The sequence below is a fragment of the Gymnoscopelus microlampas genome, assembly GCF_963454915.1.
Source record: "Gymnoscopelus microlampas genome assembly, chromosome: 6".
Classification (NCBI taxonomy): Eukaryota; Metazoa; Chordata; class Actinopteri; order Myctophiformes; family Myctophidae; genus Gymnoscopelus; species Gymnoscopelus microlampas.
In genome coordinates this window covers 47730189-47743852 of record NC_139943.1, presented here as the reverse complement: position 1 = coordinate 47743852, position 13664 = coordinate 47730189, and the positions used below count along the sequence as shown (strand labels likewise).

At 39.8% G+C, this 13664-nt stretch overlaps 1 protein-coding gene across 1 annotated transcript; it reads right to left on the bottom strand.

Annotated features, from left to right (window-relative positions):
- Window positions 1-687: 687 nt before the first annotated feature.
- On the bottom strand, window positions 688-8849 carry cpa4 (carboxypeptidase A4; the record flags this gene model as incomplete). The annotated part of the gene is made up of 11 exons (XM_084059605.1): window positions 688-875; window positions 1279-1363; window positions 1648-1847; window positions 2567-2657; window positions 3266-3376; window positions 3778-3879; window positions 4459-4560; window positions 5450-5548; window positions 6010-6144; window positions 7109-7190; window positions 8785-8849. The coding sequence occupies 11 exons, from the start codon at window positions 8847-8849 to the stop codon at window positions 688-690; spliced, it is 1260 nt and encodes a 419-aa protein (XP_083915731.1).
- Window positions 8850-13664: the final 4815 nt, after the last annotated feature.

The window sequence follows — 13664 nt, the reverse complement described above, 5'->3', positions numbered from 1 at the left end:
GTAGTGTGGGTCCCTGCTTCATCTCTCTCAGCTAAGGGGTCCTTGGCCTGAAAACGTTGAAGACCCCTGTTTCGGGGTGACATACAGATATATAGAATACCACATCCTATTGGATGGGGGACAATTAACCACTTACCCATATGGGTAACCGGAGTCCCTCAGGGCTCAAAACTAGTGTCTTTTCTGTTTTCTGTTATTGTGGGGAAAGCTTTTGCTGAAAATAGCTGATCGACAAGCTCACAATGCGAGCTTGACAATCTGCTATTTTCAGCAAAACCTTCCCCACAATAGGGATGCTGGGGTTTAAGTGGTTATTAATCAATATTTATAATTAATTGTCCCTTTCAATTTATCAATCTGTTGCTTTCTGTGTTATTTTAGGCACAGCTGGTGAGGTGTTGTGTTAGTAGGCTAGATCCCTGTTGAAATTCAAGGACATGATGCTAATTGATCATACAGTACATGATCAAGAAGAAAATAGGATGAAGAGGATAATTGAACTAATACTGCACATGCTACTAAGCACAGATCTGGAGTTGTACAATGATTTCAATGTAACCCAAGGACACACAAACACAACTCTAGCCCAGATACACTTTATTTTTCTTTACTTTTTATCTTTATTGCTTCAATTGAAATCAAACCTCATACATAGGCTATAGACTACTACTGTAGGTTTTAGATGCTTCAATAGGGGTGGTCGCGGACATATTCCATGAGGTGTTTCAGGGCCAGCCAAGTCTCAGTGGCGGTGGGAATAATCTGATTGGCTGGCAGGATGAAACCATAGCGTCCGGTGTCTCTCAGCTCAAAGGCATAAGAGTACTTGATTCCCAGGTCGTAAGACCAGTCAATACTGCCACCACTGGCTTGATCTGAAATAGTGGAGGAGAGAATGATTAGAGATTTCTATTTGCAATAATGTCCTATGAAGCTCATCTATCTATCTATCTATCTATCTATCTATCTATCTATGTATCTATCTATCTATCTATCAATCTATCTATCTATCTATCTATCTACCTACCTACCTACCTACCTACCTACCTACCTACCTACCTACCTACCTACCTACCTACCTAGTACCTACCTACCTACCTACCTACCTACCTACCTACATACTTAACCACCTGACTATCTATTTACATATATCTATCTATGCTTTCCCTACAATCTGTCTTGCCGTTTGTTTAATAACTGCAATTCCAAAGCAGTTGCTTCTGTCTTTGAGTAACTCAATGTGGTATGAAGTTCCATCTAGACAGACAAAGTACTTACAGATGATGTTGCAGATGCTTCCAACCTTGTATCGGGTGCCATAGAGGGAGGTGAGTTTCTGAACTGCTGCCCTGCCAACGGAGTCCTATAGGAGAACAATAGGGTTAGGGAGGACATGCAGAGGACACAAGAATGGGAGTAGAGTTATATTTTCGTGTGTTGGAAGCCAAAAGGCCATAGCTTGTTTAAAAATGTTCATGAACATTCAGCAGGCATGCAGTAAATGCAACCTCAGCAGTAGCTGCTTAGTGACAAACCGCAGCAAAGAACAACAGCAAGGTGAAAGCTACAATGGTGTCCAACTTGAAATAAGGCTGACAACAATACATTACAGTGGAGAAGATGTACAGTACAGTTTGTTGTTCCTACCAGCTCAGGTTGGTCAGCCGCAGCTCTGCAGGAGTAACCATAGGGGTACATGAGCAGCTGGGAGTAGGCATGGACAGAGATGAAGGCCTTGAAGTTTCCATGGTTCTTGACGAGGTTGACCATGTTTTTCACCTCGATCTCAGAGTGGGCAGAGGGGCCGTGGAAAGCGTCAGAACAGGGGTTCTTACTGGCACCGGGACCTGGTGGTGAACCAGAATCGGGATCACAATCTGAACTGGATTTTCTGACTACCATGAATCTGGGAGTCAGGGGAAGGCTCCTTTGATCTTATCAGTATATATTTAGCATATACTGTATGTAGCTTATAGATCTGACTGGACATCCCCATCTTAGTTGTAACAAATCTCAATCTATACATCACAGATGTTGTATGTTTGTCGAAATCTTTGTCCAAAGTATTTATGTATGTATGTATGTATGTATGTATGTATGTATGTATGTATGTATGTATGTATGTATGTATGTATGTATGTATGTATGTATGTATGTATGTATGTATGTATGTATGTATGTATGTATGTATGTATGCATGCATGCATGCATGCATGCATGCATGTATGTATGTATGTATGTATGTATGTATGTATGTATGTATGTATGTATGTATGTATGTATGTATGTATGTATGTATGTATGTATGTATGTATGTATGCATGTATGTATGTACTGTATGTATGTATGTATGTATGCATGCATGCATGTACTGTATGTATGTATGTATGTATGTATGTATGTATGTATGTATGTATGTATGTATGTATGTATGTATGTATGTATGTATGTATGTATGTATGTATGGCTAATATGATAACATTTGATATGCATTTGTGTGGAAAAATAAAATGAACATACGCTTTCTTTATCAGTTCATTTATGTTAATGTTTCTGTTGTACCAACCGCCAAAGCCTGCATCCCAGTTTCTGTTGGGATCCACTCCCACACAATAGGATCCAGGGTTCTTGGAGCGGGTCTTACGCCACATGCGGTCCTACACATCACACAGTTTGTATTAGTCAAGTTCTACATCTTCCCTGGCATAATGCCAACGTCAATTCCACGTTAACCTTTTGAACCCTAGCGACACTATTCGGGGCAAATACATTTAGGTCATGTTTAGTAATACCAAACATATTAAACATAATAAACACCTATATTTATATGTATAGATACTAGAGGTTCAGGACACCCACGTTGCACTGCCGATTCGACCAATATACGGACCTCTGACGTCATGCTCATGTCACCATAACTCAGTCATAACCATAGGAGTTCCCAATGCAGCTACGCCCAAATATGGAGTGTGTTGTCTAACCTCAATGTGTCGTCATGGCATCAGGCGCATCAGTCAGCTCCATATATGGGCACAAAAGGGGGCATGCCCACATATGGGCATATACTGATGACATCAGGGATCTCCATATATGGGCATAAAAGGGACAAGGACTGACAGATACAGAGATCTCCATATATTATTGGCATTTCAGTCGGTTCCGTAGTGCAACGTAGGTGTGAGGGCCGTGTAGCGGCCTGAACTCTAGTATTATGTAAATTGTCTTATTTTTATCTTATGTATGTCTTGAGTGTCATATAACCTACGTTGCTGTGTGAGTAAGCATAGCCATCAGGATTAGCGAAGATGAGAAGGTAGACGTCCATGTTGTTCAATAGAGAGGTCATGGAGGTGTCACTGCCGTAGTCAGTGGCAATCTGCATAAAACACATGGGTGGTTATTCTATGGCTTTTTTTGTTTTGTTTGTTTGTTAGTCATCATCATTGTGGATTCCTTTTCAGACTTACAATATACATTCTCAAGCCCAAATTACACTACACTTGGACATGTAGAAAAGGAAAAGATTACAAAATGTGTACCTACTGTACCAGTAGATTGGCATTTAATGACTGTGTAAGTGTAGCTACTGTACATATATTAGAGGGAACATTTACACCATTTGGGCCTTTACTGGAACCAAAATGTTTCTGTAGATTATTTTCCATACACTATAAGTGTGTCAATTTGAGTGAATAAAACACTCTAACACGTATGATGTATGATATGAGTTGTATATTTAAGTATTTTCTATGTTTGTTGAATTGTCCTCCCATTCACCTTGTTGGCAGTCCAGACCCCAGTGGCCTGAGACACCCACTCCCTGGAGTGGATTCCAGTGTCGATCCAGATGGCAGGACGCTTTGTGCCACCAGTGCTGAACTGTACAGACAGAGAGACATTTGTTAAAACATGTTCCCTGTGACGAAGGAGTCCCATGTATGCAGCCAAGTTCAAATTGCATGCAGTTCATATTACAGTATGTTCATTCTAATGTTGATTTACGTCATTCTTTTGCTTTAAAACAAGTCTGTTTCCCTGGATCCCCTTGAGAATTTGGGGGGAAAATATTAAGCCCTAGTTGCCTAGTATGTACACATGTGACACATATATATCTTTAAACGCGTAATCAATTGATTGTTTTACGGCTTTTAAATAAATAAATACCATGTCATTTTTGTACATACATTTTGTCAAATTATTAATATATTATTAATATATCTTTATATATTTTTGATCGATTGATTGAATACTTTATTAGTCAAAAATGTAAACAGCACGACGTACAGTCGGACATTCAGGCTAAAAGGATGACACAAAAAAATCTGGGGACTTGTTGCCATTGCGGTCCTATATGTATTCAATTCATCAGCATACTGTAGCATAAAAATAACACAATAATACATGGCATCAACAAATACAAAACTTCTCTTGGCCTGTAGATCTGTAGTGGTCTCCTACCTTGAGCACATACATAGGCCTGTTCTCATAGCTTCTCCCGATCTCCTCCTTGGTCACCAGGTTGGGGTGTGCAGCCACCAGCGTGTCCATCCACCTGTAGATCTGTATGTATGGGACGGGGGGGGGAGTATTACAACAAAGACCAGGGGTCTTCAACAGGGGGTCCGGGACCCCTCAGAGTTACTACAGGGGGGCCGCCAAATCTTTGTGTGAGAGGATAATTATAAACCCTGGCATCCCTATTCTGAGGAGAACTTTAGCCAAAAATAGCCGATCGGCTTTGTGGGCTTGTAGATCTGCTATTTTGAAAAGATTTGTATGCATTTTGAAAACTTGTGAAATGGGACATTCTGCACAATGAGGACTATCACTTTTTGGTACTTTAAGTGCATACTTTTGTACTTGTACATTTTGAAAAACTAACTTTTACTTGTAACTATGTTTACATTGTGGTATTGATACTTTTACTTAAGTAAAAAACGTGAGTACTTCTTCCGTCACTGATTACAACAAGCTTAGTGTTTACAGTGCGTAAAGTACAGTGCTATAAGCTCAATTGTCCTCTGTGGGTAATTGGTTAGGCTAGCTTGGTTGCAGGACATTTGGGCACTTGTTCTATGATTGCCAATTTGTCACTACACTGCCCATGACTTGCACTGCCTCTCCTCTTTCTTTATCCCCTTCATAAAATATGGATGCTAATTAATAAAATAACTTGACCAATATACTGAACAATAGCCCAAATACATTATGTACACTATACTAGTCTACTGTAGAAGTGTGTGTGTGTGTGTGTGTGTGTGTGTGTGTGTGTGTGTGTGTGTGTGTGTGTGTGTGTGTGTGTGTGTGTGTGTGTGTGTGTGTGTGTGTGTGTGTGTGCTAGCTTGTGCGTGCGTGTGTATGTGCGCGCACATGCATATGTGTATGCGCGTTTCTGTGTGTGAGTGTACGTGCACGTGTGTACTGTGTACGTGCATGTGTGTTTACATACAGTCTCCAGAGGGTGGTAGGCTCCAAAGTTCAAGCTGCGGGTGCTGCGTTCCATCACTTCGTTCTTCTCCATCTCTGCCTTCTCCTCATCAAGCACCTCCTACACGTCACATATCAGCACAGCTCATATTGACTCCATACTCCATATTCTGTTGTTTTAGGACTTGGTGTGCAGTAAATTCATGGGCTTAATAGTGGAATTAGGAACGTTCCACAACTGTTTTCTGAACATTAATCACTAAGTAACAGGGATGTAACATAGTTTCATTTACTCAGCAAAAGAAAACACATTTATATCACAGTCATATCACCCTCGTGTGATAGCATAATGTACTATATAGAAAGAGAACATGACGTCACACCATTGAAAGTAATAGCTGAAAACCTCGTTCTTGATAGTTATGCCTCATACTTCTATTGCAGGTGTTAAAGTTGAAAACTGTGCACTGAAATGTTTACTTGTGTACCAGATAAGTACAAATATAAGTATATACAGTAAACAAGTAAAAAACATAAAATGTAATTATATACTGTATGATTAGATGAAAATATATGAAATACCTGAAGGTTGCTGATGATGACAGAGAAGGGAATGCTGTGGGCATTGAGGTAACCCTTGACAGCACTCAAACTGGGGTAGGGCACCCGAATGTCAACAGGCAGCTCAGTGGAGACGGGATCGAGCCAAAAGTCCAGCTGTAAGAACAACAGGAAAGTCACAGCTCTGGCTGGATAAAATATCTTACACAGTTATAAAGCACTGATCACTATGCTGTTGTTCTTGTGTACTGTTTCATCATATGCTGTGATGATACTAGACAGAAGGATGAGGAGGGCAGCGATTCAGGAGTCACTCTGGCATCACTTCTGAATCGGGGTACATGGTGTAAGTACTGGCAGCTGACAGTAGGTATGGCACTCCATCTCCATAGATACCCTTGTTGCTCGACTGATACAAATAATAAGCCACTTCAATATGCTTAGTTACTTACTTATTGGGGTATTGATTGTGTATACGCAGACACTATACATACAATAATAAATAAAATAATATTTTATTATCTGATTTCTACAGTTAGACTTTTTTTCTGTACCTCTGATTCACTCTTGGGCTTTCTGAACAACACCTGGGGGGGGTCATATCTTTGTGCATGTGTGTAGTGTACACTGTGTTTAAGTGTAGCATTGTGCTTTCATGTGTGTGTGTATAGATTGTGTGTCTGTGAGTGACATGCTTAAGGGAGACATGCTGTCAGATTACAGACAGCCAGTATCTCTCCGCAGTGTCTTCTAGCTGTCACAAAGCGATCTGATAAAACAAATGAAAAGTTGATTTAATAGGCCAACGTTTCAGGAGCAAGTTGCTGTTGTTAGGGTGAAGGGTGAATAAACCTTGCATTCTGTTGACTTCAGCTGATTCCAACAGCCTGTTTCTCTGGCCATGTTTCAACGATGGGAAGTCAGTAATGCATTCTCACTATAAACTGACTGTGTGTGTGTGTGTGTGTGTGTGTGTGTGTGTGTGTGTGTGTGTGTGTGTGTGTGTGTGTGTGTGTGTGTGCGTGTGCTTGTGCGTGTGCGCGTGCGCGTGTGCGTGTGCGTGTGCGTGTGCGTGTGCGTGTGCGTGTGCGCGTGCATGTGGCAGCGTACTGTACAGTACCTCCCAGTTCTGTTCATCCTCCAAAACTTGCAGCAGTTTGATGTGTTCCTCTGTCTCCACATTGACCCTGAGGACCTGGTCCCTGGAACACAAACACACTCAGGTCTACAACATCACCTCTGCCTCCAAAGGGACAACCGTGAAGTCACTTTGATTTGAAATATCATTTGTTTTGGCATGTCTGCATTATTTTTGATAGAGACAGCAAGCAGAGAGACAGGAACGGTGGGAAAGAGAGGGGGGATGATATGCAGCAAAGAGGATCAGATATGAACCTGGATCAGCGGGACTATAGCCTTAATGCACTCTAGAAGGCATTTGATCTACAACTTCAATGGCTCACCACTTGAACCCTATAGGGCAGGGGTCGGCAAGTAAGTCTGGCCTCAGGCCAAATGTTTTCTAAGCCAATAGATAGTAGGACAGAACTCAATAAATGGCAAATTTAGGACCTGGAACTTGCAACAAACTAATAAATAAAGAAAAACATCACATGGATGCGTGTGGTATAACAATTGATAGAAATGCATGTGGAATCAAATATTACAGGTGCACCCAGAAATGCTTATATGCTTTTTGTGACTTGAATGTGGCACTTAGAGGATATTTAGTTAATCAAAAAGTTTCAAAATAACATTTTATCTGGAGACAGAGAGTCATACTCCTTTCAAAAAAGAGCTCTTTCATGGCTCAAGGTCTCTTAGGACGGAGAGAAACAATGTATAATAATTTAAGGCATGTGAAACAGCTTTGCTTTATATATTAGGGATCTACAAGCTCACAACGCATTGGCTAAATTAATAGTAATCACATTTAAAGTCAAAATTATAAGTCAATACATGTTTAAAGACTGTTTAAAAAGACCATCAATTAAGGCATAAAAAGAAATGTACTCAGTTCATGAAACATGGATGAAAAGGAATATTCAAGGAATCTGAACTGATCTAAACAAAAATTTGATTAAATACCACATGGATCCGTGTCTAATGGATAATTTATGCAGAAGAAGATATACAGTACTGTCTGTACTGTAATGAGATTTGTTTAATTCTTTTTTTCTGAGTAGTTTTTTTAGGGTTAAACCATGTGGATGTGATTTCATTTGGCAGTTTATTCAATTGTTCTTCACCAGTGTTGAGAAATGATTTTATTTGAAAAATGTAAAAATGTACCTATGGGTCTACAGCACACCACACAGTAACTGCTTATCCATTTTGCACACTCGTAGAGTTAAAGTTACAAAACATATTTTACTTCTACTCCACTACATCTAGGATCCAAATATTGTAGCCTACTTTCACTCCACTACATTTATTTAAAAACTGTAGTTACTAGTTACTTTCGATCGATCTACGATCTACAAGCTTGTAGATCTGCTATTTTCAAGGGATTTTTATACATCTGAAAACTTGAAATGGGACATTCTGCATAATTAGTACTTTTGGTACTTTAAGTACATTTTGATACCAATACTTTTGTACTTTTACTCAAGCACGTTTTGAATTCCAGACTTTTACTTGAGTATTTCTATATTGCAGTATTGATACTTTTACTTCCTAACCACTGTTTACTGTGCAGTGCCAATATCTTATGGTATAATGCTCCGCTCATGTATTATTGCTCAATCACACAGGATAACCGCATCGATCAAATACAGTACCTGAAACATAACTTACCCAAAGAAGACCCTCTCACACTGGGCAGCCACCAGAAACACACACAGCACCACCAGGCCTTTCATGTTGCAGCCTCGTATTGTCCAGCCTGCTTGGTCTACCAGCGAGCCAGGCAGCACCTCTTATAGTGTCTTAAACACCACTGACAACATGTGGTCCCTTTCCCAGAGCAGCACCTTCCTTCTACTGATAATGACATTGACACTCCTTCCAATGGAACGCTGTGAAATTGGGGAATGAACATACCGTTTCAGCTCTATTTGTCTTTCCTATTGCCAGCTGCTGATAGCGGCGTTCTCCCCAGAGACCTTTCGGCAGATAGATACCTGTCCCTCTGTTCACTTTATTGAAGGAGGAGGGACAGGAGAAGACAGACTGCAGTGGTGGAAGAAGTACTGGCATTATTTAAGTAAAAGTAAAAGTAAAAGCAGCAATACCACAACGTAGAAATACTCTCTTATAAGAAAAAGTCTGGTATTAAAAATGTACTTGAGCAAAAGTACAAAAGTATTGGCATCAAAATATACTTAAAGTACCAAAAGTAAAAGTACTCATCATACAGAATGTCCCGTATAAAAAAATCTGTTGAAAATAGCAGATCTACAAGCTCACAATGCGTCGCTTGGCGACGCGTTGTGAGCTTGTAGATCGGCTATTTTCAAATAGCCAAAGTACAGTATTATATAGGGTTGAAGTGGTTAATTTATGTTTTGTAATAATATTCAAAATCTACAAAGTAACTAGTAACAAAAGTTTTCAAATAATTGTAGTGGCGTAAAAGTACAATATTTGCCTCTGAGGTGTAGTGGAGTTGAAGTAAAAGTATTGAAAATTGGAAATACTCAAGTAAAGTAAAGCATACTGTACCTAAACATTTTACTTAAGTACAGTACTTGAGTAAATGTGCCTTGTTACTTTACACCACTGCCAGACTGTGACTGCATCAGGGGAAAGTGACTTTCATTTACAGAAACGCCTCTAGGTCTATGCAACAGCACAAGAAGCATAGGCTCTTGAATGATGAACATTACAATGTATTTCATAGCGATGAAGATGGTACAGTACATTTCTCAAACTAAATCACAAACCCTCAATTCAGGTGAGGTTTTGTTTTTCAATGTACAATGAATGCTTGATTTATGATTTACAGTCTGGTCTGTCAAAAACAATATGTAAATAACTTTTAAATAAATACATTTTAGGTCAAGAAAAACAGAATATGTTTATCTAAATAAAACATTTTATAATATATTATGTTATATATATATATACATATATATATATATATATATATATATATATATATATATATATATATATATATATATATATATATATATATATATATATATATATATATATATATATATATATATATATTATACAGTATATAGTTGTATGTATATAGATATAGATATATTAGGGATTTCAAATTAAGACCACTTGACGAGCAAGATGGCTCTTGACTGCAAGTGGAGAGCCACATGGTGGCGCTCCAGTGCAGCATGAACACCTACAGTATAACAGGGTTGATTGTAGCTTAGTCTTTAAAGGGCAGTCAATCTGCTGATGTTGCTGCTATAGTAATTATGCCTGATTTGCATTTGCATTTGCATTTTCTTATCTGTATTTTTCTTTGCTATCGTTATGTTGATGTTCCACAGTATTTTTGAGGTCCTCCTCACACACTTGCATTTCCCTGCTTGTACCTGCATGTGGTGACAAATAAACCTTCTTGATATTCTGGTCTTTTGTCTTTCAGTGAGACCGGGGCCACCCTGCAAAGTTTGAGAGTGGACAAGACATTGAAAAGGAGCATCATAAACTGTCAGCTGTTTAGATACAGCTGATGGTTTGGAGCAGAAACGTAATTATTTTAGTTGTAGGCCTATGGGCTGTAGGCCTACCTCTGGAAACAACTTTTTCTTGTACTAAACCTGGGTGGCTTTTAACACTATAGAGTTGTATCACCTCCTAGCCACTATCCCAGACCCTGATATGCAATGGTTTTGAGTAATAAGCACAATTATAAAACAATAAACAGTGTATTTCAAAAGTAATATGTACTGAAAGACAAGAGAGGTTCATGGCATGCGTTCAGTGGATCAGTGGAGTACTGCATGTCTGCCAGGGCAGATGTCAGTCTACTCTATGACAACTGTCACCTAAGATGATACAGCATCTATGACATATGCCCATGTGCTGAATATATGCCCATATTTGGGCATGATTTCAGCCTGATCTGACCACCATAAAATTAACGTTAAATATTTAAAAAATATATAAAACATGAAAAGAAAGCCGACTGGCAGAGTGCAGAACTTTCAGTCCAGCGGTTCAGCCTCGGACAGACAAACAGACAGTCATCGGTTTCACTCTTACAACTGTTCCACCATAAACTATAGAGGCTACAGTTGTATAATTCTTTACTAAATATAATCTAACAACAAAAGTCTTCTCTTATGGGGGTCCCTGGCACACCATATTTTTCAAAAAGGTGTCCTGGGCCTAATACATATCGGTTTGGGGTTCCTTGACATGAAAATGTCAAGGAACTAATCTCACAAACCAGCTGGACCCATGTCCAAATAGAGTCATAGATACGTCATAGATGACTGACATGGCATCACACACTGGCCGCATGAAGTTCCACCACTGCCATGGTCGTATGAGCAAAACATAACTAACCGTAAATACAATGGCTATCATGACATTACTATGCTTCAGATGTTGCATAACGTTGTATTTGTCAGTATTCCAGTGGGTAACCGGAACGCTCGCTCCAAAACACACTCGTCCCCATTTTTTTCGCGGAACGCACAACCCCAGCGGGCGGAACACTTGCCTTGCTTGGCGCAGAACGCTTGCCCTCAGCGGGGGACCACTCGCCCCACTTGGCCCAGAACGCTCGCCCCCAGCGAGGCGGACCACTTGGCCCGCTTAGTGAGAACAGACTACAGCTCCTAATTAGGAAGTAGTTAGGCAAAAAAACTGTTACAACTATGTAGAGCGCGCCGTTTGAAGTGGACTTAGCCTCGAGAGCCGAGAAGCATCACTGAGCGAGTCGTATGGTGAGTGAGTCGCCATGCCAAACGTTGCGAAGTCCGCGTCAGCCGACTCAGCGCCGTTCGAGTTACGACCCCGACCCCGTAAATCACCCCCCCGTACCTGTGCAGAGGACTCATTTGTACTTCGTAAGTTATTCATAATGATAGACAGCACACATGGCCTGATCATGAATGACCTCACTTAAGTGAATGGCAAAATAATATATCCCTTCAGTACCATCCACCAAGGTTTGAAAAAATGCATAGATGTCACCTCTCTTCTTCCTATTTAATAACATTTGTACCAGACAAGTGTTTAGTGGGAAGGTTAGATGGGGACATAGGAGTTGAGTGGGGCTCTCCACTTTTCTTCTTCCTCAATGTTGAAATAATTTATTGCCGCCCTGCTGCATTTAGTGAAGCTTTAATGGCTGCGATGAAAGTGACTTCACATGCAAATATGGCTTTTGGAGTGCGCGTGTGTGTGCCTCCTCTGTCAGTTTTCCTCTAAAAGCTACATGAACAAGGCAACCTCCAAGAAGCTCGTTCCACATGGCTTCCTTGGACACACTATAAATAGATCCATTTACATTGCATTTCATGGCTGAGCTTACTCTCAATATTTCAGAGACCCGCCAGTAAATTGACTATTAATCATTTATCGCTCACTTGTTCGTCTCATTTCGCCCACAGCATATGCTTAGACGTTGCATCACAATCGATCAATCTGCTACAAAAAAAAACTCCTTCATTATTTAAACAAAGGGTTACAGATGTGAGTTTTGAAACATTGTTTTTAATGCTGTGGCTCTGAAAGAGGCTAAGCATCTTTAACAAGGTTTCTGTGTCTGTGCGTGAGTCTGTCTGTCTGAAGCTAATCTCGCAAACCAAACATTGCCAAACTTTGTATACACACTGCCAGTAGGCCACAGAAGTTGTTTATTTGCTTTTTTTCCTCCACATTGTATACTTTCTGGAATATTTAACTTTCATTTTATGATGGAAGTCAATGCGGCTGTGATCGCAAAGAAACTTTGCTCAAATTAGGAGTCATGTGTCATAAATAAGACGATATGACTGATGACTATTTAGTCTATGTCGTTCCACTGCTGTACCTCATGAACTTCACCTCCTGCTAGCTTTTTTTGTTTTATCTGCATCTTATGTCTAACCTCATGTACATACCTGCTACGTTAACGTAGTTACTGTATCTCAGATTTTTCTTTTGACCTGTTTCGTTCCTGTATGTTTTCTCATTGCTCTCCCTTTCTTTGCCCACCCCCCTCCCCCCTTTCCTGAAAACTATGAATGATGGAGCCTGCACCAAAAAAAGCAATGTTTCCCAAACTGGGGGTCGGGACCCCCAGGGGGTCCCCAAATTATTTTGGGGGGTCCCCAGATGATTAGCTTAATGTGCAACATTGTCTTCTCACTCAACAGTAAACAAACCAACATACAGTATGTGTACTGTGTACTTTAGAAGGTATCTGCACATTTCTAAAGTTACAATTTAATGACTTTAAAGACCATTTTAATACCAAATTGGCCAAATTGTCAAATATTACATAAGAAAGAGGCAAACATTGTGAAAGTAGTCGATCTACAAGCTCACACAAAGCCTCGGAGTGCGAGGCGTTGAGAGCTTGTTGTTCGGCAATTTTCACACTGTTTATCTGTGGAACTGAGTCAAACTAAATGTAATGCCTACAATTTACTTATTTTGTTTTCACTGTATTCAAATGTCCTTTTATATTGTGTCTTTTGCTCTGTGTCCTGAATAGGTATTTCCTATTCAGGAGATAAGCGTTGCAAATGTCCTGTCATAACGTGTTT